The sequence below is a fragment of the Helianthus annuus genome, chromosome 10 (assembly GCF_002127325.2).
Source record: "Helianthus annuus cultivar XRQ/B chromosome 10, HanXRQr2.0-SUNRISE, whole genome shotgun sequence".
NCBI classification, from domain to species: domain Eukaryota; kingdom Viridiplantae; phylum Streptophyta; class Magnoliopsida; order Asterales; family Asteraceae; genus Helianthus; species Helianthus annuus.
In genome coordinates, this window is record NC_035442.2 from 32,914,252 (window position 1) to 32,940,801 (window position 26,550).

The 26,550-nt window shown below is 39.3% G+C and overlaps 1 protein-coding gene across 1 annotated transcript; it reads left to right on the top strand.

Annotated features, from left to right (window-relative positions):
* The first annotated feature begins 380 nt into the window (after positions 1 to 380).
* Positions 381 to 2,469, top strand: LOC110881071 (equilibrative nucleotide transporter 8). Its single transcript, XM_022129446.1, has 4 exons — positions 381 to 617; positions 662 to 771; positions 873 to 949; positions 1,757 to 2,469. Exons 1-4 carry the CDS (start codon positions 381 to 383, stop codon positions 2,467 to 2,469), a joined length of 1,137 nt encoding a protein of 378 aa, XP_021985138.1.
* The last annotated feature ends 24,081 nt before the right edge of the window (positions 2,470 to 26,550 follow it).

Genomic DNA, 26,550 nt, shown 5'->3' on the forward strand with positions numbered 1-26,550 from the left:
TTTTTCAACAATTCACGGAGATCTTAATTGATGCAAGTTGATCATCATCAGAAGTTGCAGGTTTGACGGAGAAGTGGTGGTGGAGCTGGTGGGGTGGAAAAGAGGGAGAGGGTGGGTGGGTGTTAAGCCTCAAGTACAGACGCACGGGCATGGGGTACAATTCGAATTCCAAGACCATCCCGTGTATGATGCGGACGCCAAATCTAAAAGTGGTTTCCAGTCATTGTCAATGACCATTTTTGTAATTTTCCAAAAAAAAAAAAAAAAACAATCGCATTTCGTCATATTTCCATGGCCACTTCAGAAGATAATCCATTCATTCTCAAATTTAGACAACTTCAACTTCATCCCAACGGTGGTCAACTGCGGCACAATTTAACATGTCGGCCACTGTAGCAGCGCTTTTGACGCTCATGTGTTGGTCCACATCCAGCCGGATTAAGCTTCCGCCGGTTCGGACAAGTATGAATATTGGTCAAGGTTTCTTTATTTCTGCACTGATGGTTGCTCCTGTGACCAATTGGATTGTTCATGGGAAGCAAACTAGATTGGTGTCGAATATTGCTTTTGTTGTGCTTGTTTCTATGGTGATGATTAGTGGGTTAGCTAATGGACTGGTGGGTGGAAGTTTAGTTAGCTAACCCACTAATCATCACCATAGAAACAAGCACAACAAAAGCAATATTCGACACCATCCCTGTTTGCTTCCCATGAACAATCCAATCGGTTAAAGGTGCACCCTGGTTCGGTTCGGCTCGGCTACAGCCCTAGGTATTTGTTTTACTTTATTATTTATTGTCCTTTTTTTAGTATTGTACGATTGCACGGTTAAATTTTTTTTTTTTTTGGATACCCCTGAGTTAATGTTCTAGTTCCACCACTGTTGGGGCTACCGGAGAACTTCCCGGACGGTACATGCTGGCTGTTTTCGCCGGAAATGCGACTGCTGGTACGGATATAAAAGTTAGGGTTTTTATAAAAAAGTAGAAAAAAATTATAAAGGGTTAAATTAATGGGGCATGTTATCAAACCCTTTGCTTTCTAATCTCACACTGTTTTCAAGCGGGCCATTTGAGGTTGTATCAAACAGGATTGCAATCATAGCCACCTACCTTTAAATGGTCGTTTGAGGATTCGGCGAACGATCGTTTGAAAGTTAGGGATTGCGTCATAGCCACCTACCTTTAAGGTACCGTTCGTTTCATGGATTGTAATGGAATTGAAATTGGAATTCGCGCGAGAATTGAAATTTGATTTGGAATTTAGGTGTGTTTGTTTCACAAAATGGAATACAATCTAGATGGAATTGGAATATATATTTCGTTTCTTATGTTATTGTTCAATTACAATGCTTTCATTTGTTGAAACGAACAAATTAAGAAATGGAATCTACATTCCAATTCCCTCCGAATTCCATTCCATTCTGTGAAACGAACACTACCTAAATGGCCGCTTGAGGATTCATCAAAAGGCCGTTTGAAAGTTAGGGCTTTAAAACGGCAAATTTGAGGATTGTCCAATGGCAGTTTGAAAGTTATGGCTTTTAACCGGCCGTTTGAAGCTTCGTCAAACAACCGTTTAAAATTTGGGATTTTAAACAGTTGTTTGAGGATTCGTTGAACGATAGCTTGAAAGTTAGGGCTTGTGTCATAGCCCCTACTTTAAACGGCGTTTGATGATTTATCGAACAACTGTTTGGGGTGTGAGAAGAGCATTACCCAGCTTAATTAATTAGCTTTTGCGTTTAATTTTGCAGGTTTGGTGGTTTCGATATTAAGAATTGTAACAAAGGCGTCACTTCCGTACACACAACAAGGTCTCCGAACAAGCACACAAATCTACTTCGTGATCAGTGCACTCATCATACTGTTATGCATCATCTGCACCAACGTTTTACACAAATTACCTATTATTCGGTACTACCGGAACCTGAACCGGGAACACAATAATAACAGCCATATGTCAACCTCGTCGAATTTCTTGCATGTTGTGAAGAAGATCCGGTGGCTGGTAACCGCAGTGTTTGAAACCTACGTGGTTTCCTTGTCGATTTTCCCAGGTTATTTGAGCGAAAACGTTAGATCTGACTACTTTAAGGATTGGTATCCTATAATCCTGATTACAACTTTTAATGTTGGTGATTTTTTGGGCAAGTGTTTGACCGCGATTTATGTGCCAAATGGGAGTAAGGGGACCGTGTGGTGTTGTCTGGGTAGCGTACTGTTTTATCCACTTTTTTTGGGGTGTAAACATGGACCCAGATGGATGCATAGTGAGGTTCCAGTTGTTGTTTTGACCTTGATGCTTGGTGTGAGCAATGGGTACCTCACCAGTGTGCTGATGATCCTGGCACCAAAGTCGGTTCCAATCGAGGAAGCAGAGGTGGTTGGGATCGCTATGGAGACGAGTTTGGTTATTGGATTAGTGGTGGGTTCGGCTTTTGGTTGGCTGTGGAACTTTGAGCACTGATTCAAATTGTTATGAACTAGGTTGTTGCTGGTTTTATTCTTAATTGTCATTTAATGGATTTTTATCTGATGAGAATGATGTGTGCCATGTTATACAAACCATGCACAGTATTACCACCATATTCACCTTAACCTACCCACGTTGCTTTTTGTCTTCTGCATTTTCTAGTAGTTTATATAATTAGTAGTATTGGGTTTAGTGGTATTCTTAATGTACAGTTATTTTCAGTTTCAATTTGCAATCCTATAAAATGGCAGTAGATGTTATGAATTTTCTTATGAATGAAATATGAATTAAGTATTGGTTTTTCTCTAATTTTCTTTCAAGCTTCGATCTATTTTCTTTGGATCAATTGGTTAACGATTAGATTCGTAACAGAGAAACAGCCCAAGATCTGGTATAGCAATATATATCTTGCATATAAAAGAGTTGAGGATCCGCCTTTTGCTCATTTACGACCTATTTATATAACCATAACCGTACATGTTGGTTCGATATATACCTTAGACCATATGTGATGGTTAGTAAAAGGTGATAATTATATGTGATGGTTAGTAAAAGGTGATAATGAAAGGCACGCCACGTTGGCAGTGATTTGTTCCATGTGATGTCTCCACCTAAAATTGATGCTCATTGTTCTACATGAGGTCTAACTGAGATGCTCAGTTGTTCCATGTGAGGTCTTTACTCGTTGAGGCTATGCCTAACCAAGAAGCTCCAAGTTCTATCAGGCTTAGAGCATGTTGGTTACAGGCCCCACTCCACACTCAACACTATGTATTTGTTTGTATGTGTTGTGTGTAAATATGCAAGAGAATGCAAACTGTGGTATCGATTATTATCAAAAGAGGGTTATGTATATCAATAAAACACCTGGCTATATATAGCCTTACAAACACACACGTGAGAAACAATAAAAATAATAAAATATTAAGTCCAACTAAATAGCTGGTAACAACTAACGACTCTTTCTTCCAACGTGCATCACCACAAGAATCGGTCAAAGTCTACCAAATCTTCCACCAACCTACGTCCACGAACCTCGTACACGCTAAGTTCTGTTTGACCCTTTTACCCCTATTTTACTTGCTCTTATTATCCGCAACTTGTTGAACGAACTGAACTTGTGATCGTGACCCGTGAGACCCGTGAACTAACCCGCGAATCAAACCCGATTAACCCAACAATCACCCCCTTAATCGGTTTGTTCACACCTCTCGGTCACGACACCCGAATCACCTTTTTTTTTTCCGAACCGTTACGACCTATCCCGGACACCCGATCTCCACCGATCACGTCCAAAGTCTCCCGATTCAACCCGAATCAAACCGACCACGCTTGTAACATGTAACATGGCATCACGCTGGAAACGTTCACTAACATCACGACTTTTCCACGGATCAACGACCTCTCCCCGGTCACATCCAAAGCCACCCGATTGAACTCCAACGCCATAATGTCACCACCGTGTTCTTCTCCAATATCTTTCTTTTTACGACCGCCTTTGTTCAAGAGGCTCTCCACCGACAAAGAAAACAAGCCACCTGCTTCTTCCGTTTTCTCACCTTGCCAAACGAGACGAATCCAAAGCCACCTGCTTTGACGGATCCATTCTGCCCGCTTTTCACGCACTACGCCGGTCTCCTCTTATCACGAACCAAGCCTGTCACACCCCCAAATTACCACATAGGGAGTGTCCCTGTTAGGCGTGTGACATACCAATAACGAGCCACCAATTACATTGAACCCATACAAGTTATAAATAAAATCCCATTGTTAATAAAAACATCCTCAACAAGTTTAAACGAAAATCAACCAGTTCAGCGGAAGCAAATAAAAGAAAACATAATTAACTGTTTCAGTTTAAATGTGTGGAACCAATTAACCCATCATTCGTATCCAATCAGCACGACCCATGACCACACCAGCTACTTCAGACAGCAAGTTCCAAATCCGTACAACCTAACAACCTGCGAGCATGTAACAAGTGTATCAGACAACGCTGGTGAGTTCATAGTTTTACGAAAACGTTGATTACCAAGTGTTTAGTTAATCCATTGAATTTAGTTCCGAAAGTAATGTTGAAAACAATGTTGATAATACCCCAATACAAGACGGCTTCTGATTATTTTGCCCTTTCTCCAATGCTCCTATCAAAGCATTGGTCATGACTAGGTCATTAGTTCAACACCCGTCCTCCCAGGAACGGGGTGAGGTTGCCAAACCTAAGTAGCGCTACTAACTAATACCATGTTACCTTCCTGGTAACCAAACAACACGGAGGGACTTTAAAGGTGATAGGAAGAGTATATTATCCAACATTCCCGTTTTTACCCAAAAGACTTATCCCTCCCAGGAATACCCACTGACTGTCCCAACCACCGGGACGCATGCTCAAGAGAGATGAACTCACCTTTGGTTTGCTCGGTAAGATTAACTACTTGTTTATCAGTTGGTTAAACACGTCCTAAAAGAGTTATCGGCAACAATCAGTGTCTAAATCTTTTAATGCAAGATACATCACATATGATCCAAGTAACATACACACATTCACATACAATCGTAACAGTTGACCATGTCATGAAATCAGTACATAAATGATGATATCACATAATTAATGTTTAATTCTTTCAATGTTCATTTACTGATGTGATCATATTAGAAATCACACTTTTAACAATATGATAAATACATATTATGTCTGTACCCCAACATAAGCCCAATTAATTGTGCGACCCATTCGCTTGCAACAAACAAACCAACCAGCCCAACCGCATTCGCTTGATACTGGGCCACCTTATGTCCGGGCCCAGTCCAACCGTTCATGTGGTTGCACTCACCTTCCCGAACCCGTTGCAGCCCAATTGAATTCTGATGGGTTTCTGTTTACGCGGCGCAGCTATTCCCTTAAGGCCCAGCGTAGTTTTAAAGTATTAGATTATTATTACTCCAATACAGCCCGACTAAGAGCTGAGGCCCAATTGTATGCCACCCCCACCAAGTTATACGATTTATTCAGGTTGTTCAGCATCTAGTTCATTCGATGTTAGCTACAAAACAACTTAATTTATAACAATTTTCCTACTCATCTACCCGCTTACTCGATTAATCCATTGCTACAATTATTATAAGCACCAATCGGTTATCCTAATCACTTTCTAATCTCCATTATAGCCGATATCACACAACCCCAAACCAAATTTATATGATATGAACTCATCACTTACCAAGTAGATGTGCACAAGATACCCAGCCCAACCGTCCCATGTTACCTCGATCCCCGAATACGAGAATCATGACTGACATCACATAACCTATCCCTATATCATAATAATCGACCGATTATATCATCATCTCAATGAATGAACCCATCACATCGATTCTTTTCATAAAAAAAACAAAGGTCACCTAAAGTCAATGGGTTTAAAAGAATTAAGATACATTCCACTAACTGATTATTGTCGGCCATGCATATCTGAATGATTACTAATTTTGCATGTGAGTTTAGTGATTACATTGTCAGAATCATGTGTGGTAATATAATTAGTACATGTTGGTCATTAATCAATTGCACATGAATTCATTATTATTTGGATGAATAATAACGCTACTCAACACAAAACTGATAAAGAACTCTTAGCTTATACATCAGCATACTAACCAATCCCTAACACACAAACATGAAAACAAATGATACGTGGGAATTACTAACCGGAGTGTAGAAGATGCAACTAGCAGGCTTCGATGAAGAGGGGGTCTGCCTAGTTCGTGCGATCAGGGAATTCAGGTGAGATGTAGGGTTTGTTTGAGTTCATGCGATCAGAGATAATGTGGGAGTTTGTTAAGATTTTAAGCTAATCAAATATAATACGTATACATATTAGAAAAGGAAAGGTTTTGGGGCGGTTGATCCTGATTGACCGATCTGGGCCTAAGCCCACACACCAAAGGATAACACAGATAGATTGGGCTCTAATCTAATTAGGAGGAGTGGTAGGTACTTGTGCGCATAAAGACTTAGACCAAAAGCAAATCTTAATTCTAAGTAATTTGTGAGAAATCTGAATTTTTGTGTTCGATAAATGTGAAGATGTTGACTGTTGTTAGTATTCGTGAAGGTGTCAAACTCTTTTAATCAATTTTGTAAAATTAACACTATTAAAAAGCTCATTAATAGCGTGTATCAGTCCCACGAATTGTATGCCCACGTGACTTCATAATTTTGCACCGCCCAATAAGTTGCATATGACAAAAGTTGATTGTCGGCCATTTTTATTGAAAATATAAGTAGGATCATGCGAATCCCTCAAAATTCCGAATGTGTGTGTATGCCGGCCCACCTCATGTGCAACTAGTAACCGGCCCAAATCATGGTGTAAGCAACCCAACTACATTTAGTCCAAATACAATGTAAACAACATAGTTATATTTGGCCCAACTGCCATGGGTAGTAATCTAATATTAACCAGTTTCATCCTAGCACAAAACGTTCAACACAAGTAAAGGAATAATAACGAAAGATTTGGATCACAAGATTAAACGACGCTGAACTCGAATGTTCGGGTTGTCACATCATCCCCAACTTGAAAGAAATTTCGTCCCGAAATTTGATAAGTAAGCACAGGGGAGTGAAGTGAGGAAATTAAGATTATTGCGGATTTTGCTCGGGTGTCACATCATCCCCAACTTGAAAAAAAATTTCGTCCCGAAATTTGACAAGTGAGCACGAAAGAGTGAAGCGATAGAAACTCTAATTAAACTATATGTAATGTTACACAAATAATAATCACAAATAATAATCAAACATTACGCGCAATCACTAAGCATCCAGATAATCACACAGACACCACGTTAACCAAATTGTAAAACAGGATTGCGAGGTCAGTTGGGTGCCACATCATCCCCAACTTGAAAGGAATTTCGTCCCGAAATTCGCCAAGGATGTCGAAAGTTGGTCCCACCATTTGAACAATCGGGTCTTCAAATTCAGAGGTAACAGAAGAATTCACAGCTCCCAGCTGTGCTAAGGAGGTTGTAGCTACGCAGTCTTTGAAAATCCTATGATGAATCTGTAATAGTATCCAGCGAACCCAAGGGATTGCTGTATCCCAGAAGGAAATCAGGATTTGCATAAGGTCAATTCTGAAATTACACCTAACGATATGGAAGTAAACCAGGTAACTCTTCAGAAGACACGTCAGAGTTAGTATAGCAGAGTAGCCCTTCCGTAGACACTTCTGGGCTTTCACGACTGAGACAATGTCAACAATGGCATCACTACGATGATCTTAAACTGATAAGGATTTCCCCACTGGGGAGAGGGACACGCGCGATTTTCTCTTTTCTGAGAATTTCTGCGTGATGCACAGATAACTAAATCCATGCCAATGACCATGTCAAAACTTACAAGAATATCTAGGAGTAGGTCAATGTTGAACACTTGACCCACGAGACCAAGTTTACAACCAAAAAGAACATGAGAAGCTTCTATCGACTTACTATCAGTTAATTCTACGACATGCTTATTTACAAGAAAGATGGAAGTCGGTCCTAACTAACGACTGAACCCTAAGGTACATAACTCCAATCGAATCATGAGTCAAATAAAACAGAAGCAGAAAAAGATCATTCAAAGAAGACGTACCGGTCTCAACATTGCCTTCACTGCGAGTCTCCCCCAGCGCCAATAGTATATACTCCTCCACGTGCTCCGTTCCCACCATTGTTCCCATTGTTGCCGCTCCCAGTATTGTTGTTGTTGCCAGCATTCTGATTAAGCTGAGGGCAATCCCTCTTAAAATGACCCTCATCACCACACTGAAAGCACCCCTTTTGATTTCCCTGGTTCTGTTGAGACTGTTGCCTCTCCTGTTGCTGTGGCTGCTTTGGAAGCCAGACCCTACAATCTTTAGCCATATGACCCACCTTGTTGCACCTATGACATACCCGGGTGCATGGCCCGCGATGGTGAAACATACACTTATCACACTTTGGTAATTTTCCCGCGTAAGAACCCTGATTTGAGTTGTTGCTCTGATTCTGGTTCACAGAAGATGACTGGCTAAAACTACGGTGGATGCTGTTGTCTGCCCTTTTCTGAGATTGGCTGGCACCGGTTGCTTTGTCAGTATCGTTCCATTTTCGCTTGTGGTCACTAGCAGGTGTTGTAGCTGTAGCAGTCGAGGTAGTAGCAGAAACACGTGGCGGCAGGTTGCCACGTTCGACCTCTTGGTCAGTAATCTTATGTGCTAGACGGACGATACGGGGCAGATTGTCTAAGTTTGCAGCAGTCACGTACCCCTTAACAGCTGGTGCTAAGCCCTTGAGATACAACTCAATTCGCCGGGGTGGGGGTCGAGACATGTTAGGGCACAAAGTTGCTAAATCATTAGACCTCCTAGTGTATGCTTCAATCTCAGATCCCTCCATTTTCAGATTGTAGAACTCGTTCTCCAGTTTCTGAATCTCATCACGAGGGCAATACTCCTCTCGCATCAACTCCTTGAAATCATCCCAAGTAGTGGCATTCGCCATCTCAATACCCAACATCTGAACCTGGGCATTCCACCATGTAAGGGCGCCATCCTCGAGTGTGCCCGTAGCATACTTCACTCTGTCCCCAGCAGGACAATTGCACATTGCGAATACCGATTCGGCCTTCTCAAACCAACGCAAGAGTCCCACAGCCCCTTCAGTCCCACTGAAGGTCTGTGGTTTACAATCCATGAACATCTTGTACGTACAAGCAGGTGGATGGTTTTGATTCGCAGGTTGACCTAAAACGAAGGAAGTAAGACGCACAGGTAAGATTCGAGTATACGACACAAGGATAGAAAGTAATTGGCACATATCGTACCAGCCTGGTAAGCCGCTAGGGCTTCAGCTACACGAGTGTTGATCAAGTCAGTTAATTCGGCCTGGGTCATAGCAATGTGACCACGTCCACCACCTCGGCCTCCTCCACGTCCACTCATGGTTCTATATAAGAGAAGGGAACAATCTTAAGGGTCGAAATGAGGTAAAAGTCGAGTATCGCATTGAAATCTACAAACTACCAAGTTTACACACAATAGGGCAGAACCCTTCTCACGCTCGTTAAGCCTCACTGGGACTTGCATGCACCTCGCGTTATTATTATGTGTGCACCCATAATAATAAGGCGATTTGCATGCTTATCTCAGTGCCTCTTAACTTGCGCTAAAAGGTTCCCCACATTCAAATAGCAAGCGAAAGGTTTTATAGGATCAAGAATCACAATAGTCGAAGGGAAGTGTCACACTAGCTGTTCACATAACAGGGGTTGGTAATATAAGGGCTCATGCTGTCGTGCCAAGTGTGCATTCACGTGCAATGTCATACATAAGTGTACACTAGATATACTATGCAATAGTAATTGAGAAACGAACCTTGCAGTCTGGAGCTGAGTGTGATGGTCGATTTCGGTACTGTTCGGTTATAGTCTGGTTTTAGGAAAACGTTTTAAAACCAAGTTCACTATAACCAATGGCTCTGATACCAAACTGTCACACCCCCAAATTACCACATAGGGAGTGTCCCTGTTAGGCGTGTGACATACCAATAACGAGCCACCAATTACATTGAACCCATACAAGTTATAAATAAAATCCCATTGTTAATAAAAACATCCTCAACAAGTTTAAACGAAAATCAACCAGTTCAGCGGAAGCAAATAAAAGAAAACATAATTAACTGTTTCAGTTTAAATGTGTGGAACCAATTAACCCATCATTCGTATCCAATCAGCACGACCCATGACCACACCAGCTACTTCAGACAGCAAGTTCCAAATCCGTACAACCTAACAACCTGCGAGCATGTAACAAGTGTATCAGACAACGCTGGTGAGTTCATAGTTTTACGAAAACGTTGATTACCAAGTGTTTAGTTAATCCATTGAATTTAGTTCCGAAAGTAATGTTGAAAACAATGTTGATAATACCCCAATACAAGACGGCTTCTGATTATTTTGCCCTTTCTCCAATGCTCCTATCAAAGCATTGGTCATGACTAGGTCATTAGTTCAACACCCGTCCTCCCAGGAACGGGGTGAGGTTGCCAAACCTAAGTAGCGCTACTAACTAATACCATGTTACCTTCCTGGTAACCAAACAACACGGAGGGACTTTAAAGGTGATAGGAAGAGTATATTATCCAACATTCCCGTTTTTACCCAAAAGACTTATCCCTCCCAGGAATACCCACTGACTGTCCCAACCACCGGGACGCATGCTCAAGAGAGATGAACTCACCTTTGGTTTGCTCGGTAAGATTAACTACTTGTTTATCAGTTGGTTAAACACGTCCTAAAAGAGTTATCGGCAACAATCAGTGTCTAAATCTTTTAATGCAAGATACATCACATATGATCCAAGTAACATACACACATTCACATACAATCGTAACAGTTGACCATGTCATGAAATCAGTACATAAATGATGATATCACATAATTAATGTTTAATTCTTTCAATGTTCATTTACTGATGTGATCATATTAGAAATCACACTTTTAACAATATGATAAATACATATTATGTCTGTACCCCAACATAAGCCCAATTAATTGTGCGACCCATTCGCTTGCAACAAACAAACCAACCAGCCCAACCGCATTCGCTTGATACTGGGCCACCTTATGTCCGGGCCCAGTCCAACCGTTCATGTGGTTGCACTCACCTTCCCGAACCCGTTGCAGCCCAATTGAATTCTGATGGGTTTCTGTTTACGCGGCGCAGCTATTCCCTTAAGGCCCAGCGTAGTTTTAAAGTATTAGATTATTATTACTCCAATACAGCCCGACTAAGAGCTGAGGCCCAATTGTATGCCACCCCCACCAAGTTATACGATTTATTCAGGTTGTTCAGCATCTAGTTCATTCGATGTTAGCTACAAAACAACTTAATTTATAACAATTTTCCTACTCATCTACCCGCTTACTCGATTAATCCATTGCTACAATTATTATAAGCACCAATCGGTTATCCTAATCACTTTCTAATCTCCATTATAGCCGATATCACACAACCCCAAACCAAATTTATATGATATGAACTCATCACTTACCAAGTAGATGTGCACAAGATACCCAGCCCAACCGTCCCATGTTACCTCGATCCCCGAATACGAGAATCATGACTGACATCACATAACCTATCCCTATATCATAATAATCGACCGATTATATCATCATCTCAATGAATGAACCCATCACATCGATTCTTTTCATAAAAAAAACAAAGGTCACCTAAAGTCAATGGGTTTAAAAGAATTAAGATACATTCCACTAACTGATTATTGTCGGCCATGCATATCTGAATGATTACTAATTTTGCATGTGAGTTTAGTGATTACATTGTCAGAATCATGTGTGGTAATATAATTAGTACATGTTGGTCATTAATCAATTGCACATGAATTCATTATTATTTGGATGAATAATAACGCTACTCAACACAAAACTGATAAAGAACTCTTAGCTTATACATCAGCATACTAACCAATCCCTAACACACAAACATGAAAACAAATGATACGTGGGAATTACTAACCGGAGTGTAGAAGATGCAACTAGCAGGCTTCGATGAAGAGGGGGTCTGCCTAGTTCGTGCGATCAGGGAATTCAGGTGAGATGTAGGGTTTGTTTGAGTTCATGCGATCAGAGATAATGTGGGAGTTTGTTAAGATTTTAAGCTAATCAAATATAATACGTATACATATTAGAAAAGGAAAGGTTTTGGGGCGGTTGATCCTGATTGACCGATCTGGGCCTAAGCCCACACACCAAAGGATAACACAGATAGATTGGGCTCTAATCTAATTAGGAGGAGTGGTAGGTACTTGTGCGCATAAAGACTTAGACCAAAAGCAAATCTTAATTCTAAGTAATTTGTGAGAAATCTGAATTTTTGTGTTCGATAAATGTGAAGATGTTGACTGTTGTTAGTATTCGTGAAGGTGTCAAACTCTTTTAATCAATTTTGTAAAATTAACACTATTAAAAAGCTCATTAATAGCGTGTATCAGTCCCACGAATTGTATGCCCACGTGACTTCATAATTTTGCACCGCCCAATAAGTTGCATATGACAAAAGTTGATTGTCGGCCATTTTTATTGAAAATATAAGTAGGATCATGCGAATCCCTCAAAATTCCGAATGTGTGTGTATGCCGGCCCACCTCATGTGCAACTAGTAACCGGCCCAAATCATGGTGTAAGCAACCCAACTACATTTAGTCCAAATACAATGTAAACAACATAGTTATATTTGGCCCAACTGCCATGGGTAGTAATCTAATATTAACCAGTTCCATCCTAGCACAAAACGTTCAACACAAGTAAAGGAATAATAACGAAAGATTTGGATCACAAGATTAAACGACGCTGAACTCGAATGTTCGGGTTGTCACAAAGCCGATCAAGGTCCCATCATAACACTTCCGCTGCTGTCACTGGTTGTACACCCGCTGCGCAAACCCGCAACAATCAACCAAAACAACCACGTTCTTCCTCCTTTCATCAGCACTAATAGCCACGGAACACAAGTGTTTATCACCGGTCACCCCCGTCGTCTTAACCGGTACGTCTACCACAACAACGGCCTACCGAAAACACCATAACGCCTCCGTCTTCTGCTGTAAAACGACACCGAAACAGCCCCCCTGCTGTCCCGAAACAGCCCGTTTTCCTGCTGCGTTTGCCCCGCAGCGTCAGGCTAAACCGTTTTCACGAGACCGACTCTCAAAACGGCTACACCGTCTTCTTCACGAGCACTAGGCTCTGATACCAAATGTTGGTTACAGGCCCCACTCCACACTCAACACTATGTATTTGTTTGTATGTGTTGTGTGTAAATATGCAAGAGAATGCAAACTGTGGTATCGATTATTATCAAAAGAGGGTTATGTATATCAATAAAACACCTGGCTATATATAGCCTTACAAACACACACGTGAGAAACAATAAAATAATAAATTATTAAGTCCAACTAAATAGCTGGTAACAACTAACGACTCTTTCTTCCAACGTGCATCACCACAAGAATCGGTCAAAGTCTACCAAATCTTCCACCAACCTACGTCCACGAACCTCGTACACGCTAAGGCAAAAGGGTATGGGGGTCATGATTTGCCATGTAGGAACATGAATAGAATACTACACCACCCCCTTGCTTGATCCACCATGGTTTCCATGGATTAAACCATGGCAACCATGGTCCTAGTTTCCATTTTTCATGATTTCCTTTCCTTTTTCTTTAGACAAAAATTAACTAAAATAAATAAGGGGATAGTGTTTGGGTCATGACCACACCCCTAGGGTAGTGGTTTTAAATGATGGATTAGAGATGGGTGACATGGTGATGATGTGGAGGGTCATGGTGGTCATATGGGTCATGACCACACCCTATAGCCTAAGTTCTGTTTGACCCTTTTACCCCTATTTTACTTGCTCTTATTATCCGCAACTTGTTGAACGAACTGAACTTGTCATCGTGACCCGTGAGACCCGTGAACTAACCCGCGAATCAAACCCGATTAACCCAACAGAGCATTCACATGCATTACACCAAATTGTGTGTGTGGAGTTTTTATAATATAAAAAGTATAAAAAGTGGTTGTGAGTGGAGGAGAGAAAATGTTACTGTTCATCTGTATATTTGAGGGGACACTATTCACCCCTATAATTTTTTTTTTTTTATATATTTTGAAAGTGATTGTGATTGGATAAGAGAGAAAAGGTAGGTATAAAAAATATTATTTTATTAAAAATGAGAGAGAAAATATAGTGTTTTTAATGTAATATATGGTAAAAATATGGTGGAATAGATGTGAATGCTCTTAGAAGCTAACCCGAAAGTTGCATTTATAATCAAAAAATTAAAAAATAGAGAATAAAAAGATAAACCATAATAAAGACAAAAAAAACAAATGAAAAAACAAAAGAAAAAAAATGAAACATAGAAAAATTTCCTTGTGACTTGTGAGACACAAACAACTCCTCAACATATCAGGGTGTCTTTGGTTCAAGAATAGATCCAGACATAAATTGATTCTTTGGTCAAATTAGTGTAAATTTAATTTGATATGGTTTTGTTAGTGTTTTTGTGGTGGGCATCCTATGTTTTTGCTTGAGACTGTGTGTTGCTGTTATTTCTGTTTGAATAAAGTTTTACTTAAAAAAAAAAAAAAAAAAAAACATAGTCTAATTCCTTAAACCCTCTCAACCCTATCCTCTCCACTTTACAGGTCTAATTCATTCAACCCTCTCAACCTTCCCCGAATAGAAAGCTCTCCCTCTCAACTATAACTCTCGATGCAAAACGTGCTCAACTTGGTTTGTTTTATGAGATCGCTTCACCTCAACAAGTCATGATTCCTGTTACTTAAGAAATTACAGGATACTAATCCAAAAGATATTAGAAATAAGGTTGAAATAAACTTTGAAGCAAAATGGGTAAGCATCCATATCTAAACTTACGAGGATCCGACAAAACAAAGCCTAGAATATGCACTTTGATCATCAGCTTTTGAAGATCAGCCCTTGGAATATCGACATTCTAGCTGTGAGATCTCGACCAGCTCCATACATTGCATTGGTGTGAATGACTATGCTGACCAACTCCATATGTTGCACATCCAAACCTTCGGATCAAGCACTACAACAAGTCCTTTGATGCAACACTTAACCTACAGAAAAAAAAGAAGTTAATTTCATTATTATATACTGACTTGTTATATAAAATATTATTTACATTTGATGAAGCTCACTAAAGAAGGGATTAAGATATGATGAATGCAATTCAAATAGTTAATGCAATGAAGTAACAGTTACAAATGTTTAGACTTGAAGGATTTGATTCACTTTTGCAAGATGTGACATCTCTTTGTGAAAAAAAATTGAGATTGAATTTATTATGAGGTTGAAAATTTCAACACGTTGTTAGACACGCAAATAATACAGGAGTTTGGCAACCGTCTTAATGAGTTAACCACCAAATTGCTTACCTGTATTGGTAGTTAAGCTCGGATGGTTATTTAAGTGCATTGGTCGAGTTGTATCCGTATGATTTTAGTTATAGAGGGAGAGAAGATCTTATGAATGAGCTTGACAACTATATTAATTTTATGAGAAGATGAAATGTTTGCCAAGATAAATAGTATATCTAGTCTTGCGAAAAAGATGGTAGAAACAAAGGAACATGTTGGATATTTGTTAGTCTATCATTTATTACAGTGTACATTAATTCTACCCAAGACCGGCTGAAGTGCAAGCTAAATAAAACAATATATTAGGGCCTCTATTTTTAGGGCCCCTCATCTTAGAGTTTCTTTAGATATTTATATATATTTGGGTTGAGTTGTTTTATTTTATTATGTTAACCGTTAACATACTAAAGAAATTAAATGAGAGGGGAAGCAAAGCAGTGTTGAGTTTGGTTTTAGGCCCAAAATTAAAAGTTAGGTTATGTTAAAGGCTAGTTAGTTAATATCTTAATAGTTAAGCAATTTATTCATAAAAGGGTCCCAAAATTTTATTTCGCTTTAGGCCACCCAAAACATTGAGTCGGCACTAATTCTACCGGTTGCAACGGCAATCGTTGAGAGGCATTTTTCATCAATGAAGCATATGAAGACGAATTTGCGTAACTGGAAGGGTGATGATTATATGAACGATTCTTGCATTTGTTATATCGAAAGAGACCTTCTTTCCAATGTTTGGTAAAAAATGTAATGGTTTTTTTTTTTTTTTCAAAAAATGAAGTCCTACAGAGAACAACTTTAGAAATTATAATGCTTTTTTTTTTCATTTCCATTGACATCATAATTTGACTGTGTGTTTTTTCAGTATCATATTTTCTTATTATGATACCGTATTTTCATATGTTCTCCAACCTGACCTGACTCGACTGGTCCTAAAATTCTATCATTCAGTTGTGAAAAATCTTTCCATTAAAAAGAAGTAAGCCCATGAGAAAAAAAAAATCATGGACCCACCACTAATTCCATTAGCCCTAAGGGGCTGTTTAGCTAAGCTTATTTAACTTAAAAAAGACTTTTTTTAAAAGTACTTATTGACTTATAACTTTTTGGAAAGGAATTTAAAAAAAAATGTTTGGATTAGCTTATGTGGTGGGAAAACCGGTAAGTCAATAAGTTGTTTTTTAAAATGTGTTTGGCTTAGCTTATTCATGTAAAATGACTAAAAGAGACAATGTTATAAGGAGCTTCAAAAAGCCACAATGTTCTAACTTTTCAAAACTAACTTTTCCTCTCTATACAAGAAGTTATTTTAAAAAGTCCTTTTGAGTTAGTCAAACACTTCTTCTCCTTATTAACTTTTTATAAAAGTCAATAAGTTATAAGGGGGTGTGAAAAAGTTTAGCCAAACACCCCTTAAATATCAAGTTTTAACAAAACTAAATCACAAATTCTAAATTTATATTCAAATCTAATATTCTAGTATTCATCACTGCACAAGTATTCACATTTGGGATTCAGATTTTAAATAAATCAATAAAGTTATAAAATACAAAACAATAAAAGGTTTCAGATTTACCTTTTGGTTGAACGATTGACGTTGCCGAGGGGGGGAAAGATCGGAGGGGGCAGAGAGTTGTGATTCCGTAAAGTTATCGAAGGCCGGATGGGGTGGGAGATGGAGAAGTCGCCTGTTGTCTTGCATAGTTGCAGCAACACTAGTAGGCCTATAAACGAACATGAACATGCCTTCATTTAACCTTAACCGAATGTTTTGGTCAAAAATTACCTAAGCAATTAAGTGATCAAATTAGTTTTGTGAGGTAGTGTGCTAATAATACTTTGTGAAAAATATGTTGGTTTGTTAGTTTGCAAAAACAGTTATCAGGATACGGCTCAGGATATCGAGCTGTATCTATAATCAAACTCTCACACCCCAACCGATGGCGGAATCACCGGGGCGCGGCACTAGGCGAATCAGATTGCTCAAGAGAATCCATAACAACTGTATGGCGACAATATTTATTACATTCGTTATCCCATACTAACAAATAATACAATCACATAAGTCATCACAGGTTTCTTGTTCTCTCGAACAATTCAAATCCGACAACCTAGATTTTAGGTGAGTTTCTAGACTTCCTAGCTTGATTTGATGTAGTCTGCGATCTAAACCTGCAACATACGTTAAAACAAGGCCAATACAAAAGTATTAGCGAGTATACAAGTTTTGATAGTGCAGCGTAAAGATAGATTAAAAGCGATTTAAAAGTGCTGCGAATTACCAAATACATAAACGAGATACCTTAACATACATGCATACAAGACTGATACTACCAGCTAAGTCACTCAAGCTGCGATTGTGATTGTTATTCATCCTAACTAGACCCCGTCGGGTGCTATAGTACTGTACTAGTTAAGGCGGGACCTCGCGAGTATAAGTCGTAACACATATGTAACTAGCATCACGTATAAATATGCATAACAGTTATTCGCAAGTGATAAATAGTTTAATTGAATAATTCGTTTGCATAAATTCGATTTAATAGGAACGTATGTTACACCCAAAATGCGATAAAAAGGGGTTCGAGTATACTCACAGTGCGTATTTGGTAGGCTAACAAAGCTCGGTTGGATTGGCGGGAAAGTGTATGAGAATACCCTGATTACCGACTGATTGCGTGAGCGTTTGATAGCGCGTTAAATGATAGCGAGATAAACAAGAAACGAATGATAATCCGATCGAATGCCGGCCCGTTCGGATGGGCTGCTATCCGATCGGATGGGCTACCCGATCGGTTGGCCTGCCCGATCGGCTGGCCTGTCCGATCGGCTGGCCTGTCCGATCAGCTGGCCTGTCCGATCGGCCGCCTGTCCGATCGGCTGGCCCGTCCAGCTGTATTCGACAAAGTTTGAAGGTTTTTCGATGGTTTTGGTCGAGACGTTGCTGTGAGGTGCTAAACAACTGAAATTCCATCAAGTCCGACTTTTTCTAACGGCCGGGAACCACCCCGTTCCATCAGGTCCGGTCGTTCTTGTCGGTTTTTCCATGTTTAACCCGAAATTGGACCAACACGACACTAGGAATGAGTAGAGGTCGGTATAAGCTCCGATTCTAGCGGTATTGAGTGCTTTGAGTGTAAAAGAGTTGAAAGAAAGTTGGAAAACCATCTTTCAATCCTTTCATTTATGATTATGTGTAGATCTGTGGGAAAATGTTGTTTTTTCTTGTGGAAATCCTTCGGATCTGAGTTGTTCTTGGTGGAATGAGGCCAACATTTGAGGTTCATAAGAACTTTATGATGACATCCTCCTAGAACACCTCAAATCCATTGATTTCACGGTTAAAAGTTGAGATTCAAAAGATAGAAAGGTGGAGGAGTGTGTGTAGGTCAAAGAAGTACAAGATTTTAGTTGAAAACTTACAAGAATCGCGAGAAATCGAGAGATGAAGGGGTTGGAGCATCTGGTCGAACAGTAGCAGTCACATCAAGTGTTCTTGATGTGACTGAGGGGTATTTATAGGCAAAGAGGAGGAGAAAGGGTAGTGATCCGAATCGGACGGCCTGTCCGATCGACTGACATGTCTGTCCGATCGGTTGGCATTCTGTCTGATCGATTGGACGTGTCTTGTCCGATCGGTTGGACATGTCTTGTCCGATCGGTTGGACGCCTCCGGCGGTTGTGTCTCAGCACTTGGATCTGTGCGTTGCGCGTTGTGATGATTTTGTTACACCATTTTGCATAGATATATATTGTAACACCCCGCCCCGATTAGGGCTGACGTGTTACACAATTCGGTAATCAGAGACAATTAATAACTTAATTAGAACATAAATTCCATAGGTTAAAAAAAAATCCCCAAAATGACATAATGGTCTCAACCGAAAAACATAAGTGTCTAAATTTATTGAATATAAGGTTTTATTAAACTCCTTGTTCCAACTCTAGCTTTTTATTATCACTCTTCACACATTTCCCCGATTTCCCTGAGTACCTGTTTAAGACATAATAAAAGAACACAACAAAAAGAAACGGTTGAGCCAAAAAAAATGCCCAGTAACGGAGAAACAATAGCACTAACACATAAATGATAGAAGCAATACACTAAACACTTTAACGATGCAAGCAATACAATACGCTGAATGGTCACTGATGAATACCATAAAGGTATATTAGAAATACCCATGTGAGCCACTAACAATAACACTAACACTTTGTACATTAGCTGCAGTTCCAATGCACCATTATGTAGAGGGGATGTGGGCACTCACACCTATCCCACTACCACTACCACTTACACTTACACTCTTAGGATCGATCCATACGCCTCTCACTAATCAATAAGTGCAATCACTTAGCACACAATACAATATAGAGACGCCGTGGGCCTTTCGCACCGCCACGGATGGTGCACGTCAACTGTGCCTATGATGACACCCTATGTCCCCATAGATGGATATGCTCGGGTATTGAGGTCAATAAAACGATTCACTCAAGTCAAGGCAAATACACTAACGATACACTAAGGCTATATCACATCTAGCCAATGATCAATAATAAATAATAAAACTTATGGGAACATGCGACAATGAGTGAAAAAAATGTAACCTTTCACATGCGTATTAAAGGCAATAATTCAATACGAGATGTGTAACAATAAATCATAGATCAGTGACGATGGGTACTACAATATTATGAAGCGAGTAAACACTTTACGCTACGAGTGATGGACCGAATATCCGTGCACTATGAGAATAGAAAACAATATAATGCTAAAAGCAAGAGACCACAAAATCCGTACCTTAAGCAATCTTCTATGATTACACCAACGGTGCTATATTTTTTTTTCCAATCGTTCGCAAGAACCTATAAATATATTATTGAGTTACTTACCATGATATATATTGATGGTTCCTCTATAAGAAAAACCTCTTATACACTAACTTCTAATTAGTGTATATGGTAGGTTTAGTAATAAATGCATTTACTTTATGTTCTTTTTATTATATATACATATATATCTATATACAGTGATATCACTTAAGATGACAAGCTTTTAAGTGGTAAAAATAATGACAGGAAATTATTAATCAGTATGTTTTTAAGTTTGCCTTTATTAAAGTTTATTTACATATACAACAACAAAAAAAAACGTATTCTTAAATATATAGATTAATAAATTAGTACCCTAGGTTTTAATGCAAAGAGATCATGGCTACAGTGGGCGTAGAAAAGCTCTATGTGTAGTAACATAAAACATCAGCTCAACATAACATCACTTAAACATATCTACTTCTTTGTTGCTTTTATTATAATTACTAGTCATGTTCTTCGTTAAGTTGTCATAAGACAAACCGAGTAAAGAAGTGGGCCAATTAGTGAATTTTATTTTATGTCATCAGACTAAAATGTTATAAACTTGTACTTTCACAAAAGCTCTAATGTTTTACTATTATACAGTATCTAGAAGAAATATAGAAATGCACCAGCACTTTTGATGGCTAGGGGAAGGGACAAACCACCAGACTATTAACAATCTGATCATCATCTCCGATGATCGAAAAATGGTTAGAAAACATGTTTAGTTCATATTCTAGATTTGTTCATTATTTCTTTGTTGGTTACAAATTATGAAAACGGAAGTAGCAACCTACATCAAAGCGAGCAGACAATTTCCTTATCTTTCAGAACCATTCATGTACATATTCAAAGAATAACAACTTGGTGGCAGATAGAATGGTTTAGTATTGATACCTTAAGTCGAAAAATAGATGACCGGTGCGGTGAGGTAGGCTCAACGAAGACCTTTAGATGGAGTCGATGGGTATGCAACGGTGGCTCGGAATTATCGGTATGTCACTGGTATGAACGGAGACGACTAAAGAACACGACAATGGTGGCTAACAAAAACAATAACGAGGGTCAATCATGGAGCTCCCGAATTAGGAACAATGGAATGAAAAAAAAAACTTACCGGATATTCGATCAATCGCGATGGTGGCGCTCAACGGTTTAGACTCGGCTCAAACCAGACGAACCACCTACGAAACGAACTGGCGAGATAGGTTTGAACCGGTGGTTGGCGACGGCGAACTCGTCGGGGGTCTTGAAGGTAACGACAGAGGAGGCTGACTTTTGAAAGGGTTCGTAAGGAGTAAAGGGCATGAGTGGATCAAATAATACAATTAAATTGGCCGTTTGAGCACGGATACGAAATCACGATATTTACGTTGCTGATTTATTTTAAAAGAAGAATGCCAACCATATTTGCTCGGAGTTATGGAAAGGAAGAGATATGGACAACTGTGAACTTTTAATTCCCCCTTATCTCATTCTTTAATTTGTTATTTATTTAGTTTTATTGTCATAATCTTTTTTTTTCGGATCTACAAAACTTTTGCACAGGGTAAATCCTTGTTAGTTTGATTCCATGATAATAAGGTTACCAATATAGTTATGTCTCTATATATATCTTAAGAGATAATATTATTATTTATTTTGCAATGACCCTTATATATTAATTACTTAGATTTTAGATGTTAGTAGTAAAAGAAAATATAGACCAATGTTGGAAACACTAATTATACGACATGATAAAATTCGTACTAGCTTTTATCATTTTAGGGTTTTGAAAGTTTCGTATATTACAATTCTACCCCACTTAAAAGAAACTTCGTCCTCAAAATAAACGTTATATGACACTATACAGTACGGGTATTTCAACTCCCTACCCCTTAAAATAATTTCGTCCACGAAATTTACGATTACGAATATGGTATACTATTCATGTCACTGATTAAGGATACGAATAACGCTAACGGAGTTGCAAACATGATCTAAAATAGTCGAAAGACACACAAGTAAGTTTCATATATGCAAAATAAACCATTAGGAACACTAACCTTAGGTTTCGAATAAATACGGATATTGAGAACGGATCGCTTCCTCCGATTCCCAAGTGGCTTCACGCTCTGGATGATTTTTCCACAAGATTTTGACGAACGGAAAAGATTTCTTACGCATCACGCGTTCTTGTCGGTCCAAGATAGCCTCGGGTTCCTCTTCGTATGACAAGTCCTCACGAATCTCGTGTAGAGAATGGTTCACTACATGGAGTGGATGATAATTATACCCACGTAACAATGAAATATGGAACACATTATGCACGTGCGACAATTGAGGCGGTAGAGCTAACCGATAAGAAACTTCGCTGACTCTTTCCAAAATTTCAAATGGTCCGATAAAGCGAGGACTCAATTTTCCCTTTATACCAAAACGCCGGACACCTCTACATGGTGAGACTTTTAAGAACACCTTTTCACCAACATTAAATTCCAAAGCCCTCCGGTGGCGATCAACATAACTCTTCTGTCTACTCTGGGCTTCCTTAAGTTTCTCACGCGCAATAGCAACCTTTTCGTTCGTGATCTGTACCAATTCAGGACCCTCAATCATCTTTTCTCCGACCTCGTCCCAACATGTGGGAGCTCGACATTTACGCCCGTATAACAATTCAAAAGGTGCCATGTCGATACTAGCTTGCCAACTATTTTTGTAGGCAAACTCCACCAAGCACAAGTATTCATCCCAGTTTCCCGTCCACTCAAGTTCACACGATCTAAGCATATCCTCTAAAGTCTGAATAGTACGTTCAGACTATCCATCAGTTTGCGGATGGAAAGCAGTGCTAAATCGTATCTTCGTATCCCAAGCTTTTTGGAAACCCTTCCAGAACCGTGATGTGAAACGTGGATCTCTATCACACACTATAGAAGATGGAGTACCATGCAATCGAACAATCTCACGAAGGAATATCTCTGATAGCTTACCAAGTACCCTTTTTGAATGGGTAAGAAATGAGCAGATTTTGTAAGTCTATCTACCACAACCCAAATAGCATCGTTCTTCATACGGGTTCTTGGTAGACCAGTTACAAAGTCCATAGAAATATCATCCCACTTCCAGACAGGAATATCTAGAGGCTGTAATAATCCACTAGCTCGTTGATGTTTAATCTTCACTTGCTGACAAATCAAACACTGGCTCACATGTCTAGCTACATCTTCTTTCATACCACTCCACCAAAAATGTTGCCTCAAATCCCTATACATCTTTGTGGATCCAGGGTGTATAGAATAAGGTGAACTGTGTGCCTCAGTCAGTAATGATTCATGAAGAGAGGAATCATCTGGCACACATAAACGCTTCCCACACCATATTGTTCCATGTTCATCCACTCGAAACTCAGATTGCTTTCCTACTTCCATATTTTGTAAGATCGCCCAAAGCTCACCATCTTCTTTTTGAGCTTCCTTTATCTGAGTGATAAGGTTAGGTTCAATCTTCAGTCTAGCCACATAACCATCAGACTCACCAACATGTATACCAATCTCCATGCGTCTTAGGTCCGATAGAATATGAGGCTCAAGGGTCAAGCATGCCAAACCCCCAGAGTTCTTCCTACTCAGTGCATCTGCAACAACATTTGCTTTACCAGGGTGGTATTGAATGTTGGCATCATAATCCTTGAGTAGCTCTAGCCATCTCCTCTGCCTCATGTTAAGCTCTTTCTGAGTGAAAATATACTTGAGGCTTTTATGGTCGGTGAATATGTTACATGTCTCCCCATATAAATAATGCCTCCAAATCTTAAGTGCAAAAACAACTGCCGCTAACTCTAGATCATGAGTTGGATAATTCACCTCATAGGGTTTAAGCTGACGCGAGGCATAAGCAATAACCTTTCCATGCTGCATGAGAACACAACCAAGCCCTTTCTCGATGCATCACTGTATATATCGAATCCGCCTGTGCCAGAAGGTAGAGTAAGAATAGGAGCGGATACTAGCTTCTGTTTCAATGCCTCAAAACTCTTTTCTCGATCATCGTTCCAAGTAAATTTTACCCCTTTCCTCAAGAGTTGAGTAAGAGGTAAGGCCAAAATAGAAAATCCCTCTACGAAACGTCGATAATAACCCGCTAGACCAAGAAAACTTCGAACTTCGGTAACTGAAGTTGGTCTGGGCCATTTAGTGATAGCTTCCACCTTTGATGGATCCATTGTGATACCTTCAGCTGATACAATGTGACCTAGAAACGCCACTTGTTCAAGCCAAAAGTCGCACTTAGAAAATTTTGCGTATAGCTTCTCTTGGCGTAGAGTTCCTAGAACCGTGCGAAGATGGTCCTCATGCTCTCCTCTACTTTTAGAAAATACCAAGATGTCATCGATGAATACAATCACGAACCGATCCAAGTACTCATGAAATACTCGATTCATAAGATCCATGAAAACAGCAGGAGCATTTGTCAAACCAAAAGACATGACTAGAAACTCATAGTGACCGTACCGGGTACGAAATGCTGTCTTATGGACATCTTGATCTCTGACCCTCAACTGATGGTACCCTGATCTGAGATCAATCTTTGAGAAAAACTTCGCTCCTTGGAGTTGGTCAAAAAGGTCATCAATACGCGGTAAGGGGTAGCGATTACGGATGGTGATCTTATTCAACTCCCGGTAGTCGATGCATAAACGCATGCTACCATCTTTCTTCTTCACAAACAAAACCGGTGCTCCCCAAGGTGAAACACTAGGTCTAATGAATCCAAGTTCCAAAAGTTCTTGCAGCTGTTCTTTCAATTCTTTCAACTCCAATGGGGCCATACGATAGGGTGCTTTAGAAATAGGTTCAGCTCCGGGAATCAAATCAATGGTGAACTCTACTTCACGTTCAGGTGGTATCCCCGGCAATTCTTCTGGAAAGACATCAGAGAAGTCTCGAACAACAGGAACGTCTTTGACACGTGGTGTATCCACTGAGGTATCTTTAATAGTAGCTAAGAATCCCTCGCATCCATGGGATATAAGTTTTTGAGCTTTAAGAGCAGAGATGATTTTAATGGATTTTCGAGGTTGAGATCCTTGATAAATACATTCAGGATTCAGAATATCACTAAAAATGACTCGTTTGGAGTGACAATCGATGGTAGCGCGATGCGTGGATAACCAATACATGCCTAGTATGACATCAAAATCTCCCATTTGCATGGGATGAAGATTCGCTATACGAATAACATTTCCGATCACAAGCGGACAATCTTTATAGACGTGAGTAATAACTGAAGGATTTCCCATTGGTGTAGAAATAACTAAAGCTTGATCCAATAGAGAAGGCCACATTTTAAGATGTCAGGCAATTAGTTGTGAGACTATTGAGTGGGTTGCCCCAGTATCAAATAACACATACAATTCATGCTCACCCAAATAAATACTACCCGAAACGGTACCTAATAAATTGATAAACAATAAGACACAAACGATTGTATGAAAATCATAAACAACTAAGCAAGAAAAATAATACTATTAAAGGAACATTTATCGGGGACGGTACCTGGAGCATTAGCAGCTTCCCCTGCAGTCAATGAGAAAACACGCCCTCCAGTAGTAGGTGGCATAGTAGCTCCCCTAGTGGTATCAGTTGGTCGGTTACCAGTGTGACATCTCGTATTTTCAATCTTTCCATTTTTGGCAAGTCTACTTGTACTTTCTATTTTTGTAAGTTGTACCTTTGTGGTATTTGATTCTATTCCCAAATTGTACTCGAGACTTGAAATCATAATGAAAATGCACGATTTTATTCATATTTGTGTTTGAATGCTATATTATGTTATCACACGTTAAAACATGTTGAAACTATGTTAAACGCGTAAAAACCGTGAAATTACATCTTAATCTCAGCTCTTAAATTCATCATTGCCAAGAGATTACCCTAAACCGTACAAAAATTGGGAATTTATACGTTAAATCGGTAAAAATATCAAAGTTTGGGTTAAAATGATTTTTATATTATTTTAATAATATTTTAAATAAATAAATTAATAATTAAAATTAAATAAATAAATACTTTTATTAAAATTTTATTAATTTTTGATATTTTTGGTTAGTTAAACTAACCTGGTTAGCTGAATCTTGGTTAAATCAGCTAACCAGGTTAATTTTACTAAAGGGCAGCACTAACTGAGTTAGAAAACTCAGTTAGTGGCTAACCCAGTTAGTCAGGTTACTTGTTAACAAAAAA

Bases quoted from the DNA above. Each gene is read 5' to 3' on its own strand.
- LOC110881071 (XM_022129446.1), top strand. From the start codon at position 381: ATGTCGGCCACTGTAGCAGCGCTTTTGACGCTCATGTGTTGGTCCACA. The intron at 772-872 runs GTATTTGTTTTA...TTAATGTTCTAG, and splicing joins CGGCTCGGCTACAGCCCTAG to TTCCACCACTGTTGGGGCTA. The intron at 950-1,756 runs GTACGGATATAA...TTAATTTTGCAG, and splicing joins CGCCGGAAATGCGACTGCTG to GTTTGGTGGTTTCGATATTA.